At 57.1% G+C, this 25817-nt stretch overlaps 1 protein-coding gene across 5 annotated transcripts in view; it reads right to left on the bottom strand.

The window, feature by feature from the left end:
- The window catches only part of LOC137163292 (C-type lectin domain family 18 member A-like), a 31615-nt gene extending 18203 nt beyond the window's left edge, over nt 1–13412 (bottom strand). For 4 of the 5 annotated variants that reach the window (XM_067563475.1, XM_067563472.1, XM_067563471.1 and 1 more), the window contains exons 1-7: nt 12873–13412; nt 11470–11561; nt 5929–6162; nt 4678–4775; nt 3812–3933; nt 3511–3618; nt 852–944 (exon numbers count right to left, since the gene is read on the bottom strand). In XM_067563475.1, the coding sequence (XP_067419576.1) occupies nt 852–944; nt 3511–3618; nt 3812–3933; nt 4678–4775; nt 5929–6162; nt 11470–11561; nt 12873–13002 (877 nt within the window). In that variant the 5' untranslated portion in view covers nt 13003–13412. The remainder of the gene's footprint in view (nt 1–851; nt 945–3510; nt 3619–3811; nt 3934–4677; nt 4776–5928; nt 6163–11469; nt 11562–12872) is intronic. The other variant, XM_067563474.1, reaches the window with a different exon arrangement.
- Nucleotides 13413–25817: the final 12405 nt, after the last annotated feature.

The following is a 25817-nucleotide window of genomic DNA, read 5'->3' on the forward strand; positions in this document are numbered from 1 at the left end:
TCCCCCCCATCCCCCCGCCCCGCAATAGCATTTCACACCCACCCAGGCAGCCACGCAAATGGGGACACAAGGTGTTGGCTGGGGTAATTGGGCCCAGTGAGGGTCCCACGGTGCTGGCCGGGGGGAATCGGGGCCAAGGAGGGTCCCATGGTGCTGGCCGGGGGGAATCGGGGCCAGGGAAGTTCCCGCAGTGCTGGCTGGGGGAATCGGGGCCAGGAAGGGTCTCAAAGTGCTGGGTGGGAGGGATTGGGTCCAGGGAGCGCCCTGGCCAGGCACTGGTGAGCTCAGGGTGCAATCCTGGGCCTCTCCCCTGCCAGCACTAGCCGGCTCCCCAGGCCTTCCCTGCTGCTGAGCTGTGTTACCCCCAACCCTAGCCACGCCTGGATCCCAACCAAACCCCTCCCATGCCAGGACTCCTGTCGGGCCCTGGGCTGATTATAAACCAATGCTGAGAATGGACCCTGCTGCGAGGGGGGAAGCAATAGCTAACGCTGTTTGCACCCAAGGCAGAAAATTAGCAGCTCCTGACACTGCTCGGCTGCCAGACATAGGGTGCAAGGGCCCGGGGGCTTCTTGCTGAGCCTGGGATGAAAGAAACCCAATGGGGCACAGCTGGTGCTGGCATAGGGCTGTCTGGCACCTTGGTGCCCTGGGGGAGCTCTGAAAGCAGAGGTTGGGCTGAACTGCAGCCCATCAAACAGCCCCAACCACCCCCTTGGAGGCCACCCGGGCTGGCTGCCTGTGCCCAGCCTGGACCGGTGGGTTACTTCAGCCGCCCCTTCCCAGAGGCTGTCGGGGAACCACCCTGCTCGCTGCAGCAGCTGGGGCACAAGGGCCTGAGCTGGACTCACTGGCGCACTCTGCCCCACCGTAGCCGACCTCACAGATGCAGGAACATTCCTCCTCCTTGAATCGCCCATGGAGACACTGGATGCTGCACTTCACTGCAAGAAAGCCAGGGTTAGCTTGCACCTGGGTCTGGCGCTGGCCTTCCAGCCCCCGGCAGGGGCTCAGGGGGCCAATGCAGGCTCATAAACCCCTCGGCAAGCACCACACACACACGTGAACTGCAGGGATCTGCAATGCCCACAGAAGCGTTATAGCCACACCTGCATGGGCCGTGCATGTAGACACACACTGCGTGAAACACACACACCCAGCATGGGGACACACACTCTGCATGGGCTGTGCATGTAGTCACACGCACTGCGTGAGACACACACACCCAGCATGGGCACACACACACTGCATGAGCCATGCATGTACGCACACTGCGTGGAGGGACACACAATGCATGGGCCATGCACACACACAATGCATGGGACACACTTACACATGTACTCCATGAGCCATGCACAGACACACACACACACACACAAACACCCTACATGGGTCATGCATATGTACACACAGACTGCAAGGGACACACACACACTGCATGGGCCATGCACGCGCACACACACACACAATGCATGGGACAACCCCCCACACACACTGCATGGAACACACACACACGCTGCATGGGCCATGTGCTCACACACACACACAGCACTATAGAGACATTGGTAGCTACTCCATAGCCAAGGCTGAGCCTCGACTTCCATTCCAAGCTGTATTCCCACTCTTCCTACCCTGCCTGCATGGGAGCAGCGGGTGGGTTTGCACAGCGGGAAGCTTCAAATAGGACCTGGGTGGGATTTCCTCTGGGAATCGCTGGGATCTAGGCTTGCATTTGCTGCTCATTTGTTAATGTCAGATACTCTTGGGCCCCACGTGCCCAGCAGTGAGGGGTCCCAGGGACTGGGATGGGGCGGTGTCACAGGCTGAGGTATCCCTGGAGAGGATTATTTAGGCATGTTCCAGGAGCCACCAAGGATTTGTCTACACTGCAGTGAGTAAGCCTCAGAGCCCGGGGTCAACCGACTCAGGCTCTGGGGCTCAGAGCCAGGTAGATATTCCCATGTGGGCTGGAGCTTGGGCTCCGAAACCCAGCGAGGGGGAGGGTCATGGAGCCGAGTGGGAATGTCTGCACTGCTCTTTTATCCCCCACGACCCAGGCAGCTGACCCGGGCTCGGAGACTTGCTGGCCTGGGTTTTGCAGTGTGGGTATTCCCAGACAGAAGGCAGGGACGGGGCGCGACAAGCCAGTTCCACGATTCCTGGGAACGAATTACCGGTCTCAAGCATCCTGAAGGACTACAGAAGTCCTCAGGAATGAGGGATGCTGGGAGGTGTCCTAGGGTGACTGGCCCCTTTAAGAGAGAGCTAATAAAACTGGGGCTGAACAGCTGCCTCCCAATTGGGCTAGAGAGAGGGCACCCGGCCCATATCAGGGAGAAACTGAGGCAGCTGGATGGCCAGGAAACAGCAGGTGGGAGCTGCCTGACAGCAGAGAAGGAGCAGCAGACTGTTCCTGGAAGGAGAAAGCTGCAGGAGAGCAGTAACCGTGGGGCCCTGGAACAGGAGCTAAAAGAACAGGGGCAGGAGTTAATGACTGTCAAGTGGTGACCTCAGAACAGCGACCTCTGAACAGGGGTGCAGGCTGCTGCGTCGTAGCCTGAGTCTATGGTGGGGCTTGGGAAGGAACAGTCCTTACCACAAGGGATCTGTGGACTGGCTCTGTACCTGAATTAAAGGGGCTCAATTTGCTGCTAAGAGATGCAATATTTTTTGCATGGCTGGAGGAAGGGGAAACTGAGGCAGGATTATCTGTCATGCTGGAGGGTGCTCAAGGGGCCACCCTGCCACAGGGGAGAGGTGAGCACGTAGCAAGATCTTGGGACAGCAAAGGATGAGGACACTAATTACGCTTTCAGGGGGCTGAAGAACACATGAGGCTCATTGGGGGTGAAGGGGGAGAGGCGTGTCCACTGGCCCCATGCAGGGATTCCCTGCCCCACTCTCCCTGTTGGGACCCGGGCAGCAAGTGGTTCCAGGGCGTGAAGAACTCCTGTCCCACTGCCAGCTGCCCCTGGCCCAGGGAACATAAACACCTGGGATAAAAAACTACGGAAATTCGCAGACCAAAAGCTCTATTAAATGGAGTTAAAGCCAGGGGCATGCTTCAGTCCATGCAAGGGAAATAAAACCTGGCAAGGCTGTAATGTTGCAGTTATCCAAGCAAGCCAGTGTTAACAACCTCCAGGCACCTCGAAGAGGATGGTAAACGGAGGAGAAACAAAACCAGTGGGAAGAATCGAGATGCACAGATAGGGCAGGTAAATGCCTGTAACACCAGCCTCTGATCTGCCCTTCTCTGCTCCTCCTGTCCCTACGGCCTCATCCTGAAAATCTTTCTGCTACGCAGCGCCACACTGCACTCGGGTGCCAGACACACAGCGCTCTGTGCACATGCCTGGACAATTCCCACCGGTTCCCTGATGCCCCTCGCATGAGCCTGTAATGCCACAGGATAATCATGCCGTGCAGGCATTTCACCCCGGGGCGCCTCTGGGCAAGACGCAGACCCGGCGCGCCCTGCCACACGCCCGGGCCAGCTGGCTCTCTCACCTTGGCAGTACCGGCCTGTGTACCCCGGCAGGCAGTCACAGTGGCAGGCGCTCACGTTCAACTTCCCAGCGTTCCGGCAGCTCATCCGACAGGGGTTCCTGGGGGCCTCTGGCCAAGCAAAAAGCACAGGGCAGCTGTAAGATGGCAGATGCCCAGCTTGCCAGCCATTGCCCAGGGTCCCCCCATGCCAGTGGGGCTGGGTGATGAGTGTGAGCTGAGTTCAAGGGACGGGCCCGGGGCAGAGATAGGCTGGGGGAGCAGGATGGGGCAGATGAGGAGGGCGGGGGAAGCTGGCACTTACCACACAGCCCCCCGCTGTGATCCCATGACTTGAAGCACCCGGAGAGTCCCGAGGTGCAGAGCGAACACCAGGCTCCCCGCTTGTACGGGACGATCGTCTTCCCGTTCATCTCCCAGTTGCCCCTGTGCAGAACAGACACGCATGGCACAGAGCTGCAGGGCCAGGGACCTCCACCACGGTTGCGAGCAGGCCCCGGGCTCTCTGCCTTTCCAGCCCAGCCGCCGTGTGGGTTGTCCCCAGACAGGCAACCCTGGGATGTGCAGGGATCCACATTGCTGCAAAGTCAGAGATTCAGCTACAACGCCCCACCTCCTCTGCTCCATGGCGGGAGCTCGGGATCAGCCCGAGAGCTGCATAGGCTTCAATTGGGGCCCCAATGCTTAATAGAGGGGAGCTTAGCGCCTTCAGCCCAGGCAAGGCCTAATTTCTGCCCTGCCAGCTGATTAGCCCCACCCACTTTCTGCTTCCAAGCTCTGCCTACTGTCATTATAAGCCCCACCCACTTTCTGCTTCCAAGTTCCTCCTACTGTCATTATAAGCCCCACCCACTTTCTATCTCCATTGACAGATCCTTCCACCCACCTTCTACTTCCCTGGGGCCAAGTCCTCCCACTGGCATTGTAAGTCCCACCTACTTTCTGCTGCCAAGCCCCACCCACTTCCATTATAAGCCCCGCCCACCAAATTCTACATGCATCCTTAGACCCCTTCATTCAGCCACTCCTGCAGCCTGGGCTGGAAGAGGCCATGGGTTGGGGCTATGCTGTGGGCTCACTGGGGCGGCCGGGGCAGATGAGGGCCGTGAGGACGTGGCCTGTGTGCTTGCCGAGCGGGACAGGCGGTGGGACGCGGCGAGGCTGCCTTACCCCGGGGAGTAGGTGCAGACGAAAGCCTCTCTCTTTAGCGGGCCCTCAGTGCAGGTGTGCTTCCCGCAGCCCAGCCTGCTGGAGGTGGCCCAGACCAGCTGCAAGAGAGATCCCGTGCATGTCCTCATTGCCAGTTCCCGTGTGGGGTGCTGCAGTGCGGGCGATTGCTGCCCACTAGGTCACGCTGCCTCCCCGCTATTAAACTGGCAGGCCAAAGAGTCCTGGCCCCACGCTTCATTCCAGAGCCCTGAGCATCCCGGCAAAGCCCTGCCTCGAGGAGGGCCAGGGCACCCTTAGGTCTGGCTCAGCCTTTCCTCCAGGCCTGCAGGGCAGGTGTTGCATGGGGTGGGCTCAGCTCCGGCACGGCCATCCCAGTTTTGGCTGTGTGCCAGTGGGTCAATCCTTGCTGTGCCCTCAGGGGTCCTGCGGGCATAAGTGGCACCCAGGCCTCCCACTGCTCACCCCCTGGGGCCTCGACCTGTGTGTGGGGCCCATATGGGCTGCCCAGAGCCCGCGACTGAGGGCAACAGGCCGTGCCGCATACTAGGCAACAACGAACAGGGCTGGGGGCATTTTTGTGGCCCCTGACAGCTGTGGAGCCGGACCCTGGGTGGGATGAGTCGCCATGGACGGAAGTGGGGCTGGCTCACTGTGGATCTGGCCCCGGTAGCGGGCCAAATTCAGGGCTGCTCCCGCCAGCTCTGAGTCCAGTCCTGCATGGCCAAGCGCTGCCCTCCACCTGTCGCCCCTCACGGTCCCGTCCTCCCACCAGCCCCCAGCAAGCAGAGGGGCCCTGCGTCCTGCCCGCTCGCCCTGACACTGGCCCGCTGGCAGGCGAGGCCCTCCGATGACCCAACTGCTGCAGCGTCTCACCTGCTTCGGGCGTTAGGGGCAATGTAGCCCTTGCTAGCACTACGTGTGGTGAGGAAGCAGTGCGGCCCCAGGGGATGCGCGTGGGGTACAGGGAGTCGGACGAGATGGTCTAAGCGGGCTCTTCTGGCCTTAAACCGTGAATCTTTGCACTGACAGCAAATGTTTGCCTGGGGGCCTGGAGAGGCCCAGTCACCCCCAGTCACGTGGGGCTGGTTCTCTGATACACACAGCGGCAGCCCCCCCCCAGAATCATTCGCACTTGTACCATATGCTGGATTTTTCCTTCCAGCTCTGCTCTCCGGAGGGGCATTTGCTAGCGCTCGGAGACCCCCGGGCCTCGCGTGGAAGGAGAGCCGCGCTGGGCCCCAGCTGGCTTACCTGGGTGTAGTGGCTGCAAGTGGCGTTTTCTGTGCATTGCGTGGTGTGGTAGTCGTACCCCTGCCCCTCTCTGAACCACAACTCCAGCACAGTGGCAAAGCTGGCCACCCCAGCGGGGAGCAGCTGAGTGTTCCAGCCCAGGGGCTGGGTGTGGGGTGGAGGGGGGGGCGGGGCCCCCACCAGGCACCTGGCTGCATGCTCGTGGGCCAGCTGGGCCAGCTGCTCACTCCAGTCCTGTCAACAGGGAAAGCGAGCGTTAGCGTGTCGAGCCTTTGGGGTGGCTGGGCCCGGCCGGCGCAGACTCTGCAGAGACCTCGGCGTGCTGGCAGCTTAATAATCACAATAGGGTAGCGGCGCACTGTAGCCCTTCCCCGCTTCCTGGGGGAAGCCCCCCCACACACACACCCCGAGGCAGCTGGTGAAAGCAGATGGCCCAGATTTCCCGCCATCCCCTGTGCCTCAGATCTGCTGCACTGAGGCAGGGGCATCAGTTCTGGGCCAACCACGAGCTGCTCCTGCAGCTTGGCGGGAGAGGCCAGGCTGCCCCACTCAGGCCAAGCAGGTCCAGGCCTGCCCTCCCCGTGGTGGGACACCAGCCTTCCCTGGTGCCCACCGAGGGGGCCGCTTGGGAAGGGGCCTGGCCCGGTCACCACTAGGCAGTGCCCCTGGGGGTGGCAGAAGGGAGCAGCCCTGGATTGTGTGCTGTCACAAGGGTGGGACAGCTCCTCATACCCCCGCTGCCCTCAGCAACAGGGCACAGTCAAGCTCACTCCCCCCTCCCAAGCTGTCTGTCGCTTGTTCTGCACCCAGCAGTGCAGGAATCCCTTGCTGGGTCCTACCCCTGGGGGTGCCTGGCTGGCAGCTTTGCCTTCCAGCTCAGAGCCAAGGGGCGGCGGCAAAACCAGATCAGCGCGTCCAAGTGCAAAGAAATGAGCACTGGCATGGGGGGGGTGGGCAGCTTAAAACATCCGCAGCCCCCACTGGCTGCAAATGGGGGGAAGCTCCGGCTGGCCGCGAGGGAAAGCGGGGTGTCGGGGGGCAGGGGAACGCAGCAGAGATGGGCCGTGCACACGGCGGCTTCTCAGGGTAGCCACGGGTAGTGGGGCAGGACGGTGCCTTGCTAACGCCCAGAGTCAGGGAGTTCAATGTCCAGCCGCTGGGTCCACCAGCGGCTGCCTGTGTGGGAGGAGGAGGATCAAGCAGTTCGGTGGCTTGTTCCCAGGCAGGAAAAACAGCTTGTTCCAGATGGTTAAAATCGCAACGTCCCTGGCTCTCGGGGAACCGAAAGGAGGAGGAAAGGACAGAGCTTCTCCCAGGTCAGGAGCCGAGTGTCACATGCGGGCACTGTGCTGTCACCCTCCTGCATGGCTACCAGAGGTGCCAGGGTCCCCGTCCCAGAACAGGGAGTGGCACACAGGGAAGCCATGCAATCCCTCCACCCAATTGGGGGGCTCAAAGGCCCTGCTGGGAAGCTCTCCCCAGCCTCAGCCCCATAGAATCATCGAAGATGAGGGTTGGAAGGGGCCTTGGGAAGCCATATAGTCCAACCCCCTGCTCAAAGCAGGACCAACCCCAATGAAATCAGCCCAGCCAGGGCTTTGTCAAGTCGCATCTTAAAAACCTCTAAGGATGGAGATTCCACCACCTCCCTGGGTAACCCATCCCAGTGCTTCACCACCCTCCTAGGGATAAACTTTTTCCTAATATCCAACCTAGATCTCCCCCACTGCAACTTGATGGGTGTCGTTGGGAGGCTTGATGGACAGCCCTGGCAGACGAGGGGTGGAAAGCAGGAGAGTTCTCCAGCTATGGGGCAGGGCAGCCCCTCCGCACTGGGGAGATGCAGCATTGGGAGTGAACTGCACCTACTTATTACAGTCCTGGCCCTTTGAAACGTCCCTGTGGGAAGGCCAGGCCGCTCCCAGGGCACAGTGCCAGTCCATAGAGGTCACCAAGCAGAGCGGCAGGAGATTTAAAGGGCCAGGAGTGGAATAAACCCTGGGGAACCACCACGCTCCTTGCCTCTCTCCTCAGTGCTGTGAAGCTGTAGCTCTCCTGATACCCTTGCTCGTCCATTTTCTGTTTACCTAAGGCTGCTCCTTGTCCTTCTGCTCTGGCCCGTGTGTTCCTAATGCGGACGGATTGCCCAGGGCTGCCCACCCCTGTGACTTCCTAGCGACGCTCCCAATGTTTGGGGTTTAGCTTAAATATCCAGCTCCTGGAGTCACGGGATTATAGCGAGACGCACCTCACATTAAAAACTAAGTTTGCAGCTCTGCCAGTTGTGGGGAAAAGCTGGAAAATGGGGGACGAGTGACCCCCCCCCCCAATTCTGACACCAGATGACAAAGAAACAGACCACACCAGTTACTACTTTTTACAAAATCGCTTGGCTTTTAGCCAGGCTCATGGCTTTGTGAGGCCAGCCACCTAACTCTGAAAGACTGGGGACTGGCGATGCTAAGAACCCCCCAGCTGTGTGTTTGGTTCCTGGTTCATGCTTCCTTGATGATGGAGGCTTTGGGCTCAGCACTCCGAGGCATTGCCAGGTGCACACTGCTGCACAGCCAGCAGGGGGAACAGCCCAGCAGTTTGTTTTGGTAGGCCCCACAAAAATGGCAGCAATGTTCAGGTCTTAGTGACAGCTCGGTTAAAATGACCGTTCTGCAAACAGATCAGGCTGAACGGTGCCACTTATGAAACTCGTTTGGCTTCCGCCAACTTGTCAGCGGCCATGAAATGCCCCCAGCCTCCTTAAAGGGATAGGTCTGCCGTTTCCTGCCTGCGGGCTTTTTGACCTCCTGCTTCTACATGGAAACCGGACCCTCGCTAAGGAGCAGAGATGGACCAGGAATCGGGGGAGGGATCCAGATTTCGGCCTCTTCCGAGGCCTGGTGTTTAGAGCCGGGCCGATCTGGCCCCATCATAGATCTCAGGCTGAATTCACAAGTGCTCAGCACCCTGCATCCGGGGCTCGTGCAGATCTATTCCGTAGTGGCCAGGGCACCACTCAGACCCAGCCTTGCCGAGGGTCTCTGCCCTGACTCCCTCCACGTAAAACCTAGGCCCAGGCTGGGCTCCCATGGACACAGTTCTGGTGCCTCCGGCCAGGGGGCAGTGCTGGGATGCCAGCAGGCCGGCTGCGGGCAGGGCCCCAGCGACGGTCCAAACCACCAGGCATCTGGACCGACACCACCCTGGCGCAGGACGGCAGGGTGGAAGCACAATTTTGTGTTTGGCTGCATCTATCCAAGCCACGTGAGATACACATTTGGGATATGCCACAGCAGAGTTTCATATCGGTATTGTTATGGTGGCATGTTCCCTGCAATGTCAGACATATGTACAGATATGAAACTCTGCTGTGGCATATCCCCAAACGTGTGTCTCACATGGCTTGGATAGATGCAGCCAAACACAAAGCTGTGTTTCCACGCCCAGCAGAGGCAGGCACACAGGAACAATGGACTGGCCTAAGCACCTGTGAGCACACTGGCTCAAGTGAAAGAAATCATGCCCATTGCCGGCCAGGGCCAATCACCCGACCCCAGGGGGTATTGGGGAAACAGTTTAAAAAATGAGATGTTTTTGTCTCAGGGCCCGCCCCTGGAATCTATCTTCTAGGCAACACCAAAGACTGAGAATCTACCCACAGGGAGCAGGGGGCCTGGTTGAAAGAGGCACTGCAGCCAACCTTTGTGGTAAGCTGAATACAGACTGACATTAATCTGAGGTTAAGATGTGAGTTATCTTTTAGTTAATTGTGATTAACGCCTTGATTTATTAATAATCTGATTTAGATTCACTTAAAATCTTGCTGTAGTCAATAAACTTATTTGTTTGTTTTATCTAAAGCAGCACATGTGGATTGAGTGTGTGCAGAGACCTCCTTTAGAGAGACAGAGCTGGGGCAGCTCAATTTCTTTGATAAATTGACAGGCAAGTGTAAATGAGCTTGCAGGATGCAGTGTGCAGCACTGAACCCAGCAAGACGGCAGTTCTCCGGGGTTGCTTCTGGTACTGGGGGTGTTGGCTGGGGGTCTATCCCATGAATGGCTGGCCAGAAATGCTCCTTCACTAGATGAGGGACTGATTACATACAGGAGGCTGGGCCTGGGCTGACCCAGGAGTGGGTGATTCACACAGCAAAGAGGGGTAAATTGGGGCCCTGGAGTGAAGAATTGGGGTGACACAGCTACACATCAGCCCAGATTGCAGGGGGGGAACATCCCAGCCACCCGGAGAGTGGCCAGGGCCTGACACTGCAGAGGAAGAAGGGAACAGTGAGGCGCACCAGGGTTATTAACCCTCCCACTGCGCCTGGCCCAGCTGTGCTGCGGACAGAGGGATGGTCCAGGGAGTTACTGCGTGTGTCGCAAACCAACCCCAGCGCCCCAGCTTCCCTGCGGGAGTCCAGCCCTCCCGCCCTCCCCGCCATGGGCTGATGTCTGGACCACACTGCCCCAGCCACGCTCAAAGCCACTGGGGGGGGAGGCTTCCTAGCAGCGCTTTGCCCCTGTTGACTGGCGGGTGTGTGGCTCCACCCCAGCTACGTGCAGCCCTGCCCTGGCTCGCTGCTCCTTTGGGGTGGGCAGGGGAAGCCAAAAAAAGCCACGTACAGTTCAGTGCCCGCACATAAGTGCTGCTGGGCTGGATGGAGGCCAGGGCGAGAGGGCCCATCTGAGGGACGGGTTTGCTGTTTTGTCCTGCGGGGCCAGCCTCGCCTGGGATTGGTGGTGACATTTCATTTCCTCAGCCTGGGAACGGACCCAACTTGAATCTGCAGGGCTGCCGGGTGGGGAAAACGATCTCGCCCAATGCTAAGTGAGCTGCTTTGTTCTGGCGTTCCTGTGCACGCACGCGTATGCACATATGTCCTGGTGCCACGTGGAGGTTGTGTCCAGCCCCCTGGGGAAGGTCACCCCCTCCTGGCCAGAAGGGCTAGACCCTTGGGGAGGGGGGTCAGCGGAAGCTGAAGGGAGCTGAGGGGGCACCATGCAGCACAGAGACCCCGCCTCTCTGCTGCGCTGCCTGCCCCAGGAGCTGTGGGTTCAATGGGGAGGCGAGAGCAGCCTGGACAAGCCACGTCACTGCTCCAGGGAACTCCAGGCTGGCGCACAGTGGCTGAGAGCGGGTGTTTTATCCCATCCTGAGGTCTGTGCCCCCCACAAGGGCTCAGTCGTGCCCAGCTCCCCCTGCCCCCAAGCAGGCCCCAGACAGGGAGGTTCTCAGGCCCTGTGGGAGTCCCAGGGCCACTCCTCAGGTCCATCTCTTGCTCTGCGCTGCCATGTGGGGCTGGGCATGGCAGAGAGCATACGGGTAGGGGGGGCACAGGGGTATGGACCCCCAGCCATGGGACTGGGAGTGAGCTCTAGCTGGAAGGAGTAAGCTGCTGCCCATGCCATGAGTGATCTGACCCCTGTGTTCTCCAGAGCATCCCCCGAAGTTCTGGGGAGGGATCCCCAGTTCACCAGCTTGACACTAGGCACCCAACTGGCCCCGGGGATGGGGAGTGAGCCGGGTAGGGAGAGGGGGACTTACCATCCTCTGCATGTTGGCAGCGGGCGGGTGGACTTTGCTCCGCAGTTTGTTGTGCAGCGAAAGCAACAGGAAACTTTCTTTCATGCCTAGAGCTGGGCAGGGAAGCAAAGCAGAGGGGGTCAGGGAAGATGGAGATGAGCGACCGCCCAGATCCCAGCGGCCCCCCGCCCAAGAGTCCCGCAGCTCGGCTCTGTGAGCAGCAGCTCATGAAATCCAAGCCCAGCTCCCCAGCCCCACGCTGGAAGGATCAGCTGGCAAGTGGGCTGGTTACCCTGCAAATAGCCTTGGCGGGGAATATAGGTCTCCATGGAGACCAGGGGAGAGAAGAAAGCCTGGCTTTGCAAGTTGAACACAAAGACGGCCAGGCCTGCAAGCCATTGACACCAGCTCCATAGGGGGGGAGCCAGCCTGGGCGTCTCACCGCCGGGGCACCAACAGGGCGATCTACTCCAGGCTCCGGCCCCGTTGCTTTTATTGACAAAGCGCTGGAGACAGGCTGAGGCCCCACGAGGAAAGGGGCGAGGGGAACGCTTCTCAGAGATGCAAGGAGAAATTGCTAGAGAAAGGGAGGGACTATTTCGGGGCCCTTGTGCGGTTTCAGAGTGTTTGCTGTGATCACACACAGGACACATGGGGGCTGACAGAGAGGGAAGGCAGAGCCTCATGTTCGCTGCCGTGTCTCCGGCAGCGTCATGGCAGGGCGGCTCTGTCGTCCCACCTGGCTAGCAGCACTCTTTAGCAAAGCTTTTTCCTTTTCTCAAACCTGCTGGCTAAAAAAACCTGGCTCCAGTCATGGCCTGGCCATGTGGCAAATTGCCCCACAGTGTGGCAAGCTGGACCCAGGAGCAAAGAGATTGCATAATGAAAGCAATGCCCAATGATGATGATCTAAGCCCAGGCGAGAGAGAGCCTGGGAACTCTCCTCCAGCCCAGAGAGATCCTGCCTGCACCCGGGAGTGGGGGCCTATAACTCTCCCCGCGAGGGAATGGATTTCCCCTGCCTCTCTGCTGGCCTGTGCTTTGGACTGTCGGCAGTTAAAGATGTTACAATGTGCTGCTTCCCTCATTCATCAGCCGTCCCTCCCCTAGCTCCGGGCATCCCACCAACAAACCACTCTGTGAAACGCACTGTGTGGGTGTCCCTTCACTGGTGTAACAGGCGCCAGCAGAGTCGCGCCGATTTACACCCCTGGCCCAGCACAGTCAGGGTCTGATTCTGCCAGCGCTGAGTGCCCTCAGCTTCCATTGGCTCCCAGAATAAGAGGCTGCCAGGAGAAGTATCTGTAAGATCTCCCAGCCCGAGGTCTGAGCTGGGACAAGTGCCCCCCATGACCAGCGTGGCTGGTGCTGGAAAATCTCTACCAGCCCTGTAGGCAATTATTTCAGTGGCATTCGTCCATTACCTCGCTGCGGCGGCGACGTGGGTGACAGCTTCTCTGAATGGCGGTACAGCCCAGACTCCCCCACAGCAGAGCCCAGCAAGCTGCAGGCCAGGGCTAAGAGCTGGCACGCTGGCATCCATTTAGCCTTCATGCAGCCGGTTCTGTGCCCGCTTTCCCCAGGTGAAGGGGCGTCTCCACATGAATCAGAAGTGTTATCCTGCAGCCCGAGCTCCGGGATGTGTGTCTCTCTCTGGCTGCTTCCAGGTTTTGATCCTATTCAAAAGGCCAGACAAGCCCTGCCGGGCAGTGAAACAAAAGGGGGACGTGAGGAGAGAGACAGCGCCTGTGGAATCCTTGCAGTCTCCCCCCCTCTGTCTCCCCCCTGGCCGCTGGCCTGAGCCCCGGTGCTGTACTATGCCGTGCCGTGCCGGTGCTCGCTGGAGGATTATTCTCGGTCTAGAGCTGCGCGGGGGCCGGGGCACATTCCAAAGGGGCAGATTAATGAATGAGAATCTCAGCTCACTTTGTGCTAACGCAGCTCCATTTACCACCAAACACCGCCTCCCCCATGTGTGCCTGCCTCCCCCTTCCCGCCACTCCTCCTGCGCACTGGTCAAGGACTAGTTAGGCAACTCCAGGGCAGGGGGTTCAGCGGGGAAGGCCTGATCCTGTTAGGTGCTGAGGGCCCTCAACTCCCACACGTGTAGGGCTGCTCCATGTTGGCGGCTGGCTGCCCTGTTCTGCCCCATGAATGAAACATGCCGGAGCTGTAACATATATGTCGGGAAAGTGGCACAGGACAGGGAGCCATGGTCCCGTGCTGGGGAGTGACACAGCGAGGTCGCTGGGGGAGAAGGCCCGCTGGAGGCCAGTGGGCAGCTGTGCTGGGACTGCTGAGTGCAGAGGAGACGCAGGGCTGGGGAGGGGGGCATTGTGTCATTGCGTAGAGCTGCCGGGGGCACATCCCAGGGGGGCAGGCAGCTGCCGATCTGCACTCGATTAGTACTCCATACACAGTGGGGCATTCAGCACCTTCCTGGGACATCCCAGCCTCTGAGGATCAGCAGGGATGGGGGTTCTGCAACACACTGCCCCCTGGTGTCACACTGACAAGCAAAATAAATAAGACAAAGGGCAGGAGAGGAAACTGAGGCACCGAGAGGGAAAGGGACATGGCCAGGATAGGCTAGCAGGTCCGCGGCTGAGCTGATATTAGCGTGCAGATCTCCTGAATCCTGGCCCAGTCCATTGGACCGCAGCACCGGTTCTTTGCAAGCAATGACTATTACCTCATTGTGACGTCCCCCCCCTGCAATCTGGACTGGTGTGCAGCTGTGTCACCCCAATTCCTCACTCCTGGGCCCCGACTTACCCCGCTTTGCTGTGTGAACCACCCATTCCTGGGTCAGCCCACGCCCAGCCTCCTGCGAGTAATCTGTCCCTGACTTAGTGACCTGGCCAGCCACTCATGGGATAGACCACCAACAAACACCCCCAGTACCAGAGTCAACCCTGGAAACTGCCATCTTGCGGATGCAGTGCTGCACACTGCATCCTGCAAGCTCATTTACATTTGTCCGTCAATTTATCAAAGAAATTGATGTGCACCAGCTCTGTCATTCTCAGTGAGGTCTCTGCACACACTCAATCCATATGCACTGTTTTAGATAAAACAAACAAATAAGTTTATTGACTGCAGCAAGATTTTAAGTGAATATAAATCAGATTAATATAAATCAAGAGATTAATAACGAGTCAAGGAGTAGGTCACAATAAACTAAAACATAACTTGCATCCTAAACTAAGATTAATATTTCAGTAACTTTCAGTCTGTGACATTAGCTTACCACACAGGCTGCGATGCCTCTAGCAACTAGCCTTCCCTCCCCGCAGATTCTGGGCAGATTCTCAGTCTTTGGTGTTGCTTAGAAGATGGTTTCCAAGGGCGAGCCCTGGGACAGAGATGCCTCTTTCTTTTAACAAGTTTCCTCAACCCCCACCCTGGAGTCCGGTGATCGGCCAGGTCCGGCAATGGGCATGATTTCTTCCACTTGAGCCAAAGTGCTCACAGGTGCTTAGGCCAGTCCATTGTTCCTGTATGCATGCCTCTGCAGGGCGTGTACCTTCAGTTTTGTGTCTGTCTGAATCTATTCAAGCCAATGGAGACACACATTTGGGGATATGACACAGTAGAGTTTCATATCTGTACATAAGTGTGACATTGCAGGAAACATGCCACCATAACAATAACGTTCAGTACATCATGAACATTCCAAAAACACCTTACACGGCATACTTTGCACTAGACAATACACAGTTACACTACAAGCGTGAACATGAATGATACACAAAACACACCATAAGGGTGTACATGGGATACAGCCTGTCACACTTATTCTTTGCCTCCAAGGGCCTCGCAGCCCACCCAAGGAGCCAAAAGGGGGATTAGACAGGGAGATGGAGGCCCAAGGAGATTAGGGGGCCAATAGGGTTCCAATACCCCTGAGATTCCCACCCACAGGGCTGGAGATGCTGAGTCCTGCCTTCCCAGAAGCACCAGCCACTAAGGCTGATTTCATCCGCAGCGAGGTGTGCTCAGCGACCCCAAATCAGATGCACGCTGCCATTTGGGAAGCCCTCAAAACCAGCACTCCAAACCAATCACCACTGAAGACGCTGGCCTCAGTGATCTGCCCAGCATCCCGCAGGTGGTGCAGGCAGGGTCTCCTGATGCCCTGCCCAGATCCTCAATCACAAGGCATTGTAATTAGCGGGGGGCCTATGAGAGATGGTGAGCCCAAGGAGCACCCATCGCCCCCCACCACTGGGCCTTCAATGCCCCGTCCCAGGGAACGGCTGAGCCGCTGCACCTGAATCCTGGGCTTCCTTGGGCCGGCTCGTCACCGTACAGCTGCCATGTTCCTCTGCACCGATGAGCAGGGTGGGGAGCTTCCGGGGACAGGGAAGACAGCAGAGGAGCCAGCCTGAGAAGGAAGACGAGATGTTCTGGGCTGTAGCCAAGGCAGTGAGACATGCAGGGTCTGCAGTGGGAGGGGAGAAAGCCTGCTTGGGAGAGTCTGCATGGAGATGGGAGTTGGGGGATGGGCTCCAGGCCCGAGGGGAGGGACAAAGCCCTTAGAGACACCAACAGGGGATGGAGGGGCTGAAGGGAGACGATGGCCAGCAAGGTCGGAAGAAAGCCCAGAGCCATGGGAGCCGAGAGAGCTGAAGAGGCCAGGCGCAGCGAAGGATAGAGGCGCGGAGTGCAGCAAGCAAGGGATGTGAAGGGGAACAAGAAGGGTTTCTACAGGTATGTTACTAACAAGAGGAAGATTAGGGAAAGTGTGGGCCCCTTACAGAATGGGGGAGGCAACCTAGTGACAGAGGATGTGGAGAAAGCTGAGGTACTCAATGCCTTTTTTGCCTCTATCTTCACAGACAAGGTCAGCTCCCAGACTACTGCACTGGGCAGCACAAAATGGGGAGGAGCCCTCAGTGCTGAAGGAACGGGTTCAGGACTATTTAGAAAGGCCGGAGATACACAAGTCCATTGGGCCAGATGCATCCGAGGGTGCTGAGGGAGTTGGCTGATGTGATTTCAGAGCCATTGGCCATTATCTTTGAAAGTTCGTGGCGATCGGGGGAGGTACCGGATGCTTGGAAAAAGGCAAATATAGTGCCCATCTTCAGAAAAGGGAAGAAGGAGGATCATGGGAACTACAGACTGGTCAGCCTCACTTCAATCCCTGGAAAAATCATGGAACAGGTCCTCAAGGAATCCATTTTAAGGCACTTGGAAGAGAGGGAGGTGATCAGGAACAGTTAACATGGATTCACCAAGGGCAAGTCATGCCTGACCAACCTGATTGCTTTCTATGAAGAAATGACTGGCTTTGTGGATGCGGGGAAAGCGGTGGACATGATATACCTTGACTTTAGCAAAGTTTTTCATATGGTCTCCCACAATATTCTTATCAGCAAGTTAAAGAAGTTGGCTGAATGGACTATAAAATGGATAGAGAGTTGGCTAGATCATCAGGCTCAATGGGACGTGATCAATGGCTCCATGTCTAGCTGACAGCTGGTCAGAAGCGGAGTGCCCCAGGGGTCGGTCCTGGGGCCGGTTTTGTTCAACATCTTCATTAATGATCTGGAGGATTGCACCCTCAACAAGTTTGCAGATGACACTAAGCTAGGGGGAGTGGTAGATACCCTGGAAGGTAGGGATAGGATACAGAGTGACCTAGACAAATTGGAGGATTGGGCCAAAAGAAATCTGATGAGGTCCAACAAGGACACATGCAGAGTCCTGAATTTAGGATAGAAGAATCCCATGCACAGCTACAGACTGGTGAGGCCACATCTGGAGTATTGTGTTCAATTTGGGCCGCCCACTACAGGAAGGATGTGGACAAATTGGAGAGAGTCCAGCGCAGGTCAACAAAAATTATTAGGGGGCTGGAGCACAAGACTTATGAGGAGAGGCTGAGGGAACTAGGCTTGTTTAGTCTACAAAAGAGAAGAATGAGGGGGGATTTGATATCAGCCTTTAACTACCTGAAAGCGGGTTCCAGGGAGCATGGAGCTCGGCTGTTCTCAGTGGTGGCAGATGACAGAACTAGGAGCAATGGTCTCAACTTGCAGTGGGGGAGGGCTAGGTTGGATATAAGGAAAAAATTTTTCCCTAGGAGGGTGGTGAAGCACTGGAATGGGTTACCTAGGGAATCGATGTCCTCCTGAGGTCCCTTCCAACCTTCATCTTCTCTGATTGTGTGATTCTATGTAGCCATGATAAGGACTTGCTCTCCCCTGGACCCGGCACTTGGACAATGTAGCGCAGGACGTTCACATGCACGAGGCAGCAGGCTGTTTCCAGGCAGGTTCCAGGCTCGATTTATGGGAAGTGGGTGTTTACAGACAGGACTTTCCTTGCATGATAAGATCTCCTGCCTTGGCGTGGGAGCTGCACGCCCACTGGCCTCATCCATTGCCTATCACCACCTGCTGGGTCGGCACCAGCTCCCACCGAAATGGCGTCCCACAGCCAGACTGGCCCTCTGCATGGCACCAGAACAGGGCCGCTGCACCGCATGGGGGCAGGGACTTGGCCTGCGCTACAAATTCAAGGCAGCAAATGGCCCCACGACTCCGCTAAGCATGGGCCATCACACGGTGGCCGTGGAACACAGAGTCGGCAAAGACGCATGGGCATCCAGTTGCAGAATGGGACCTGGTGCCCTCTGGCACTGCCCTGCCTGTGTCTGCTCCTCTAGAGTCTGCCCTACAGAGCCCCCAGCATGTGGTAGCAGGTTCCCTGTGGCACGGGGTGAGGAGGGCCCCTAGTGTACAGGGAGGGCTGCCGGTGGCTAGCTCTGGGGGTGGCAGCAGGAGTCTGGTTCTAGTCCCAGTGGCCCCACAGATGCCCATGTGACAGCCTGCTCTAAAAGACACTCTGCACATCTCTCAGAGTCAGCCGCCAGTGACACGTCCCTGCTCCCAGATTCCTGGCCAGCAGGAGTGGCCAAAAATGCCATTGTTCATCTCCTGTCCCCCTCGCCTGGCAATGACACGGGGCATGCAGTGGCAGCCCTGCCAGGGAGCCCCAGTGACACGAGTTGTCACAGCCTCTGTGTAGCCAGCCGAGAGACACACACTGTCTGTCCAAATCCCCAGAACATTCAGTGCCTTTTCCCAACCAGGGGGGCAACAGTGGCCTTTCCCTCTCAGCCCCAGGACCTGCCTAGTGCCAGTCTCCCAGGGAACAATGCAGTTACCCCTGTGATTCCATGGCAGACTGGTACCCTGTGCCCACGGTGAGGACCATTGTGCCTTTCAGTTGAAGAGCTCCAGGCAGTTTACATCAGTAGCTATTATCACCCCATTTTACTGATAGGGAAACTGAGGCACAGAGAGCACCATGACTTGTCCGAGGCCACGCAGTCAGTCTGTGGTGCAACAGGGAATGGAATCCAGGAGTCCTGACTGCTACCCTGGGTTCTGCACCCTGGAGACGATACGCTTTCCAGATATGCCCTGCCCAACCCTGAATCAACAATTGCTTTCCCTTCATTCTCCTGGGGGAAACTGACCCCACTGCAGCTCCCGGGCGCAGAGCTGTGTGAAGAGAAGCAAGGCAGGAAGCCAGCTCTGCCACACAGCCATGGCCTCCTGCGGTGATCTGTTTTACTCAGGGCCCCCGCCACTGCAGGTCTCCAAAGCTGAAGAATGCACCAAACAATCCACCCCTCGTTGCAGAATTGTGCCCTAGAAGCTAACGTCTCTCTTGCCTAAAACGCTGGCTCTTTGGCTGGCGTGCATTGGCACGGCTCCATTGCAGCCAATGCTAGGCTGCTAGTTCCCAGTGGAGGGTCACACCCTATGTTTCTAGCCTTTGTGATTGAAAAGAAAACCTTCGAACCACGAGCCAGTGCTGTTTTAGCTACCCAGGTCTCAAGACAGCTTGAAACAATAGCTCAGAGAAGCAGGAACTGTCCCATTTATCTGGAATGAAACGAGGTCAGGACAGTTCTGATGCCAACACTGGTAACTGTTTCACTGTTGATCATTTTGCAGAAAATCTGGCCAACGTGTTTATCTCACAGTCCCAAATGCTGGGGGCCAGAACAACCCATCTTCTTCCTAAGCCTCCAGCAGCACCGTACCAATTTCCAGCAGGCCATGGTGTGTTTTCATGAGCAATTCTGCAGCCCAGGGCAAATTCAAACTCCCAGGGCATCAGGAAATCAATCAGCTCGAAGGGCAGATCAACCGACACAAGGGTGACCCAGCTGACTGTAGCATTGGTGGAATCTAATTGCAATTTTTCTGAAGCTGCTGCAGGATCTTTTGTCAGCTGCAGCAGGGAGCCTGGATCCCAGAATTAAGGTCACCCTTGCTGCACAGTAAACGGGGCCTTGCTCTTATGCATGTGATCCCAAACACCAGCTTCCGGAAACATTTGTCCAAGCTGCGTGAGGCATGCTAGAGCCTGCAGTGGGCACTCATCTCCCTCCTATCCTGCACGCAGTGGCCCACAAGCAGGCTGCATCCTGAGTGGCCTGTGAATGGGCTGGTTATTTCCTATTGAAAGGACACAGTGTGCAGCACCCAGACTGTGTTTGGCAAAAACATCCCAGCTGAATCCCTCCCATCCCGTACTCCTGTCCCGTGCCAGCGGCACTGAGCTGAAGTTGGAATGTTTTCTCTCTGGGATGGGAGTGCTGGGGGCGGTCAGAAGCCACCAGTGTAACAATTGCCCGGACTCTGATCATGCAGGGATCCCCCAGCCTGGCTTGAGAGGTGTAGATTTCAGAAACCCCCTGATACATGCCCACAAGAGGCAGCTACTTCCTGATTCCTGTCCCTTTATTTAGTCAGTCTTAATACGAACAGCTCTTGGATACACCTTAGCCCAAGCGGGGAGGACTAACCAGGTTCAGCTGGGCCTGACACAAGGGCTGAGGACACAGTTTGGAGGCAAAAGCAAGCGTGGGAGTTTCTGTGGAAGGCCTGGCAGCGGGACTAGGAGAAGCAGCTCTGACCCAGAGGGGGGAGGATGGAAAGGTAGCCCACAGCAGCTGAGAGGGTGAAGGATACTAGGGAGTCAGCCCCCGAGAGAAAGCAGGGGAGGCCAGGAGAGCAGCAGAGGGGGTTTGCCCCCTGGCCTCTTGGAGCTGGAGATAGACAAGGTAGGCCCAGGCCTGTGGAAGGACTCCAGCTGGAAAGGGCTGGGAGTGGGTTACTGGGGGCTTGTACTTGGAAGATTGTTTTGTTAACAAACGCAGGCCCCCATGGGGGGAGTTACTGGGTGGAAAGCCCCATGGATTATTTCCTGGTAGCGGGTGGGAGGGAATTGAGGTGGTGCCATGCTCTGCCAGCAAGGGGTGCCATGTAGCAGCCACAATTGCTTGACACACCCGTCTCTTGGGGTCTGAGGCTGACCTCTAGCTAAGCAGGCTCCCGCCTGGTCACACTTGGATGGGAGACATGCTGGGAAACCCACTGTGCTTCTGGGCACTCCGTTGCAGCTGCGCAGAGATGCTACCAGGGATGCCGGGGTGCCTGAGAGCCAGCCACCTGCAGGGGGCGCTGCAGGAGTGCATCTGCTGGAGGAGGGGGTGCCAGCCACCCCAATGGGGGCCCATGCACCCACTTCTCATGGAGGCCTAAGTAGTGGCTAAACGGGAGCTCCGCTGTGTCCCTCTGGTTCCCAGCGGGCCAGTCTCTCCTTCACTCTGCTGCCCGCGAAGCATGGCTGCTGTGACGCGGCAGCTACTCTCGGGGTAACGGGCTGACCCCTAATTCAATCATGGGCTGGATCTGGTGCCCCTCAGACTTTGGACCAGAGGGCTGCAGCTCCTCAGAGACATCACTACGGTGGGGTGGGGGGGGGGTGTCTATTAGTGGCACACGGAGATTCCGAGGGCACCAGCAGCCTGGTGTTGTGATCGGTGATGTCCTGGCAGCGCAAATGGATGCGGATGCCCTGCCCTTTGCCCCTTTGATTAAAGGGTGCCTGAACTCATTTAAAGTGACCCCTCCAACCCCGTCCACACCCCTGAGAGCAATTCGCCACCGAAGGAATTTGCCCTGAGGTCTGACCTGGCAGACATGGAAGCGAAATCCACTTGTGCAGACTGGTTCTCTTGGAGTGTGGGCGGGCCGAGAAACGATTTAGAATTCGGGGCGGGGAACGGCCCAGCGGCCATGCGCTGGCTCCAGGATCCCATAAGATCAAGGGGGAGCGTCACAGAGTGGCTGGCCCCTTGAAAGGAAGCAGGCCCAGCCCCCCCGTGCCAGTGCAGGCCCTCCCAGTTTGACCAGTTATGCAGGCGGGGCAGTGCCTGGCATTCTGAAGGATCAGGGCGAGTTGGAGGCAGAAGGACCCCGTGAAGGAAGCTGGAATGGCTCCTGGGGCGGGGCAGGGAGGGGTTGCTAGCTGACACCCCCAAACTGGAGAGCCAGGACTGGAGAGGGCTGAAGGCAACCGAGCAGTGGAGGGCGTTACCTGCTGATATCTGAGCTGGAGCCGAGGGTCAGAGAAACAGTGGCAGGGCTGACCTGCTGGGTTCTTTGAGATGAGAGGTTAATAGGTGTGAGGGACGGTCCCCTGGGGGGGGTCACTTCCTGCGTGGACAAGCTCTCCAGTGCCAGGGCAGGGGTGTCGGGCAGCAGCAGCAGAAGAGTCCAGGAGCGGTGAAATCCTGGCATGTGCTGTGGAATTATCAGAGTTCTGCCCGTCGAGGGGGAGACGTGGTTCACGGCTGGGCTCATGGGCATGGATCATTTCCACGGCATTTCTGCCGCGCACTGGCCCCCAGGAGGCAGAGGAGCCTGGCATGAGAGGCGTAGGTGCCCGAGACGGGAGGTGGGATGGTAACCCTGGCACTAGGGTGGCACAGGGAGGCGGGGGAATCATCCACACGCAACATCACCTGCTGAGACTTCGGCCCGATGCTGGCAAAAGACAGCGGCTCCTGTGGCTGCGTTCCCCACCGCTGTCAGCTGGCCTGCCCTGGCAAATACCAGGCACAGTGGGGGGCCGGGTCGTCCCGCAAGAGGCGTGGCAGCATTTGCACGGCCGCCCTGTGCTCTGAGCCTGGCGGCGGTTTGGTTCCTTTCGTCCCAGCTGAGCGGCGTGGGTGAGTTATGTCAGGCGAAGCGGCCAAGGCCTGCCCCGTGTCCCAGCACGCCCGGCGGAGTCTGGCGTGGCATGGCACAGAGCAGCTCAGCTAGAGGCAGGCGACCAACTCAGCTCCGAGCCTGGCTGGGCGTAGGCAAGGGTGGAGCGTAGCGACTTGCATTCATGTCCGGCCCCGGCCGCAGGCTGGTGTTCCCCAAAAGCCATCTCCACAGGCCAGGTACTGACGTTATATATGTTGGCAGCTGTGATGGCCGCACAGACATATTCTGCCCCCTTTTCACATTGCACCTGTCTGGAGAGACTATTAAAGGCATCTGCAGCACCAGGAATGGTGCTGGTGCATGGGGCATGCTCTCGTGGCCAGGCTGAGCGGGGCATTCACCCCACTATACCCTAACCCTCCCTTTATTTACATGCCTGTTGGGGACCATCACACCTGCCCCACAGTGACCCTGATTTCCCAGCATGTCCTGTCCACACAGCTCCTCCCACAACCCCCTGGAGGATTGACTGGGCCCATCATTTCTCTTTCCATCATCGGTTCTCAGTAGAGGAGGCGCTGCCATGTTTCCGGGTGGCAATCCGGCAGATTGCCCGCTGGTATTGCTGGCCCAGGTGCTGGGCTACCCGGCCCACTCAGGGGAAGAGATACCAGCTAACTGGACCCTCAGGGGAAAAGATACCAGCTAGCCGGACCCTCAGGGCCAGTGTCGTTTTGGCCGTCGCAATCCCCACGTTTCCATTCGTTCATTGTGTGCTGAAATGAGAAATGGGCATGAGAGCACATTATAGGACGTGGCGTTCCGGGGCCAGTCAGCTGGCGAGCGGGGCCAACTCTCGGACTTCCCTCCACCAGGGCCCTTCCTCCCATTGCCAGCCGGCAATGTGCCACCAGACCTGTGTGGGCAGGGGGTCCCCATGGCCCCACAGAAGCACCACAGTCAAAGCCTCCCCAGATATGGGGGATCTAGCAGGTCCCTTCTAGCCCCACTCCCTCGCCAGACAGTGTTCCTTAGCCTACTAGGTCAGACTGGCAGGAAGCTGTCCCTGCTACTAACCCTGAATTTCTCCTAGTCCTAGGCCCTTTTGCGAAGTAATTCCTCCTCTTTGCACTCTTGCAATATGTACAGACCAACATCATGCCTCCATCAGTCACCTCCTAGCAAACTTTAGCTCCTTTAATCTTCCAGCTCCTGGGCCATTTTCACTGTTTTCCCTGAACTTTCTCTAATTTCTCAATATGCTGCTGTCAACGTGGTCCCCAGCCCTGCACCGGCGGCTCCAAATATGATCACTGCGCAGCCGTGTATAAAGGGATTTGCCCCTCTCTCCCCCCGGATCCCACCCTTCATGTGGCCAGACCAAAATTAGATGCAGCCTTTTTGCTACCACATCTCATTGCCCCTGTGTCGCTTTCAGCCTTGCTGCTTCCCAGGACTCTCCGTTCCCCCCAGGATGTATTTTTCTAAGCTGTATCAGGACAACCCATGCACCTTCCAATGGAGCCTAACTATCTTTGTAGATCTGGGCCTTAGTCTCTCTGTGCCTCAGTTTCCCATCTGTACAACGGGGATAATAGCACTGCCCAGGGCCGTGTGGGGATAAATACTTTGAGGACTGTGCAGTGCTTTGGGATCTACAGATGAAAAATGCTATATAAAAGCTGGGGAATATTATTATCCGAGTACCCACTGCCTATATTTCTAATCTCTTGAGGACCCTTGTGTGTTAGTTCTGTGTCCTCCCTGCTGCTTTGATCCTCCTCCCAGTTTAGAGACATCTGTGAATTTCATTCAGCCTCTTCTGGACCATCGATGACAATATTAAATGAGACAGGACTTGACCCAGGTTCCTGTAGTACCTCCATAGAGACTTCCCTGCCAACCAGTCCCTGGCCCTCTTCCTACCAGTTTGGTTATGGGCCATCAGTTGGTTGTCGATCCAAGTGATGTGCTTGTCGCCAGCTTGATTTGTATGCAGAGAATAAACTTTGTGAGACACTTGATCAAATGCTTAACATCTACCACGCCGCACGCCTCCACTAACTCTGCAGTCTTACTGTACAAAAGCAATCCATGAGCATTGAGTGGCAGTGATTCGAGAAACTCTTGCTACACAAATGTCCTTGCTTTATAAATCAGGACTGCTCAGTGCTCCTGGTTGCATTATCCCCTAGATAGTCAGTGGTTTTTATCCTCTTAATATTTTCCCGTTGTTTTCATAGGGAGAGAAGTTAGATTTGTGGGACAATAATTGCCAGGATCTCTCTTCATGCCTTTCCAAAGCTTGGTACCACCTTTGCTTGTATTTGATCTTCTAGCTCAGGGGTGTCAAACATATGGCCCGCAGGGCCACATCTGGCCTGCGAACCTTTTTGATCCGGCCCGCGTCCAGCCAGTTTTTTTCAGATGTGCTGCTGCCCAAAGTGAGGGCATTGGCATTTAAAGAGATTTCTCTGCCTACGGCATTGCCGGTTTAAGAGTCCGTGAAATATCTTAAAGCGTCAATGCCGAACGCAGAGAAATCCCTTAAAGCGGCAATGCACTCAGTCCGGCAACACGGTCCCCCCGCAAAATCCCGCCGCCGAAAAGGGCTGATGCTGCGGCGCCGAAAAGGGGAAGATGGCCCGAATTTTTCAGCAGAGGGTATTGCATGGCCCCTATGAAGTGCAGTCTATGCGAATTTGGTCCGTCACCATCAGCGAGTTTGACACCCCTTTCTAGCTCCTCCCTAGGGCTTTTCAGAAACAATTTCCAGTTGCACATTAAGCTCGTTGTTAATTCTCTTCCGCTGGGATCCAGGATGGCTGGCATGTACATAGTCCTATTTTCCAAGGCTTCCTCTGTATGGAGGCTGCTTTCACAAGATCTCCCGCCTGCTCCAAACGTGTGATTGTCAGCAGAGCTCAGTATGGTGAGTGCTGGACTCTGCTGCCAGTCAGGTCCAATGGGGTTGTAGAGCACTTCTGATAACCTGCCTTATATGGCAGCCAAGCTCTTCTCAAAACCTGGCCCCCTTGCCTCAACCCCGTTTTCTGCCTCTCTGGACAGACTTCATCCCCTTCATCATTTATTAAGGACCCAATTTCTTTTGACTGCACTTCTCCTCCGCATCTTCCTGCTGCGTATGTTTGGAAAAGCCCTTTCTTGCATCCACTTGCTCTGCTTTTGTGCAACCTGTATCATTTCCCTGCAGATCTCTAGCAAGTGTCCTGGGGAGTCAAAGCCGGGTGGGTGGCACCGTTGTTCAAGTCAGCTATTCAGTATTTGCAGAGCACTGTGCGTGCATGGCGCTGTACGGACAAATAACAGATGGTCTCCTTG

This window comes from Emydura macquarii, unplaced genomic scaffold (assembly GCF_026122565.2).
Source record: "Emydura macquarii macquarii isolate MOO-44397 ecotype Brisbane River unplaced genomic scaffold, CSIRO-AGI_Emac_v2 contig_2503, whole genome shotgun sequence".
Taxonomy (NCBI): Eukaryota; Metazoa; Chordata; order Testudines; family Chelidae; genus Emydura; species Emydura macquarii.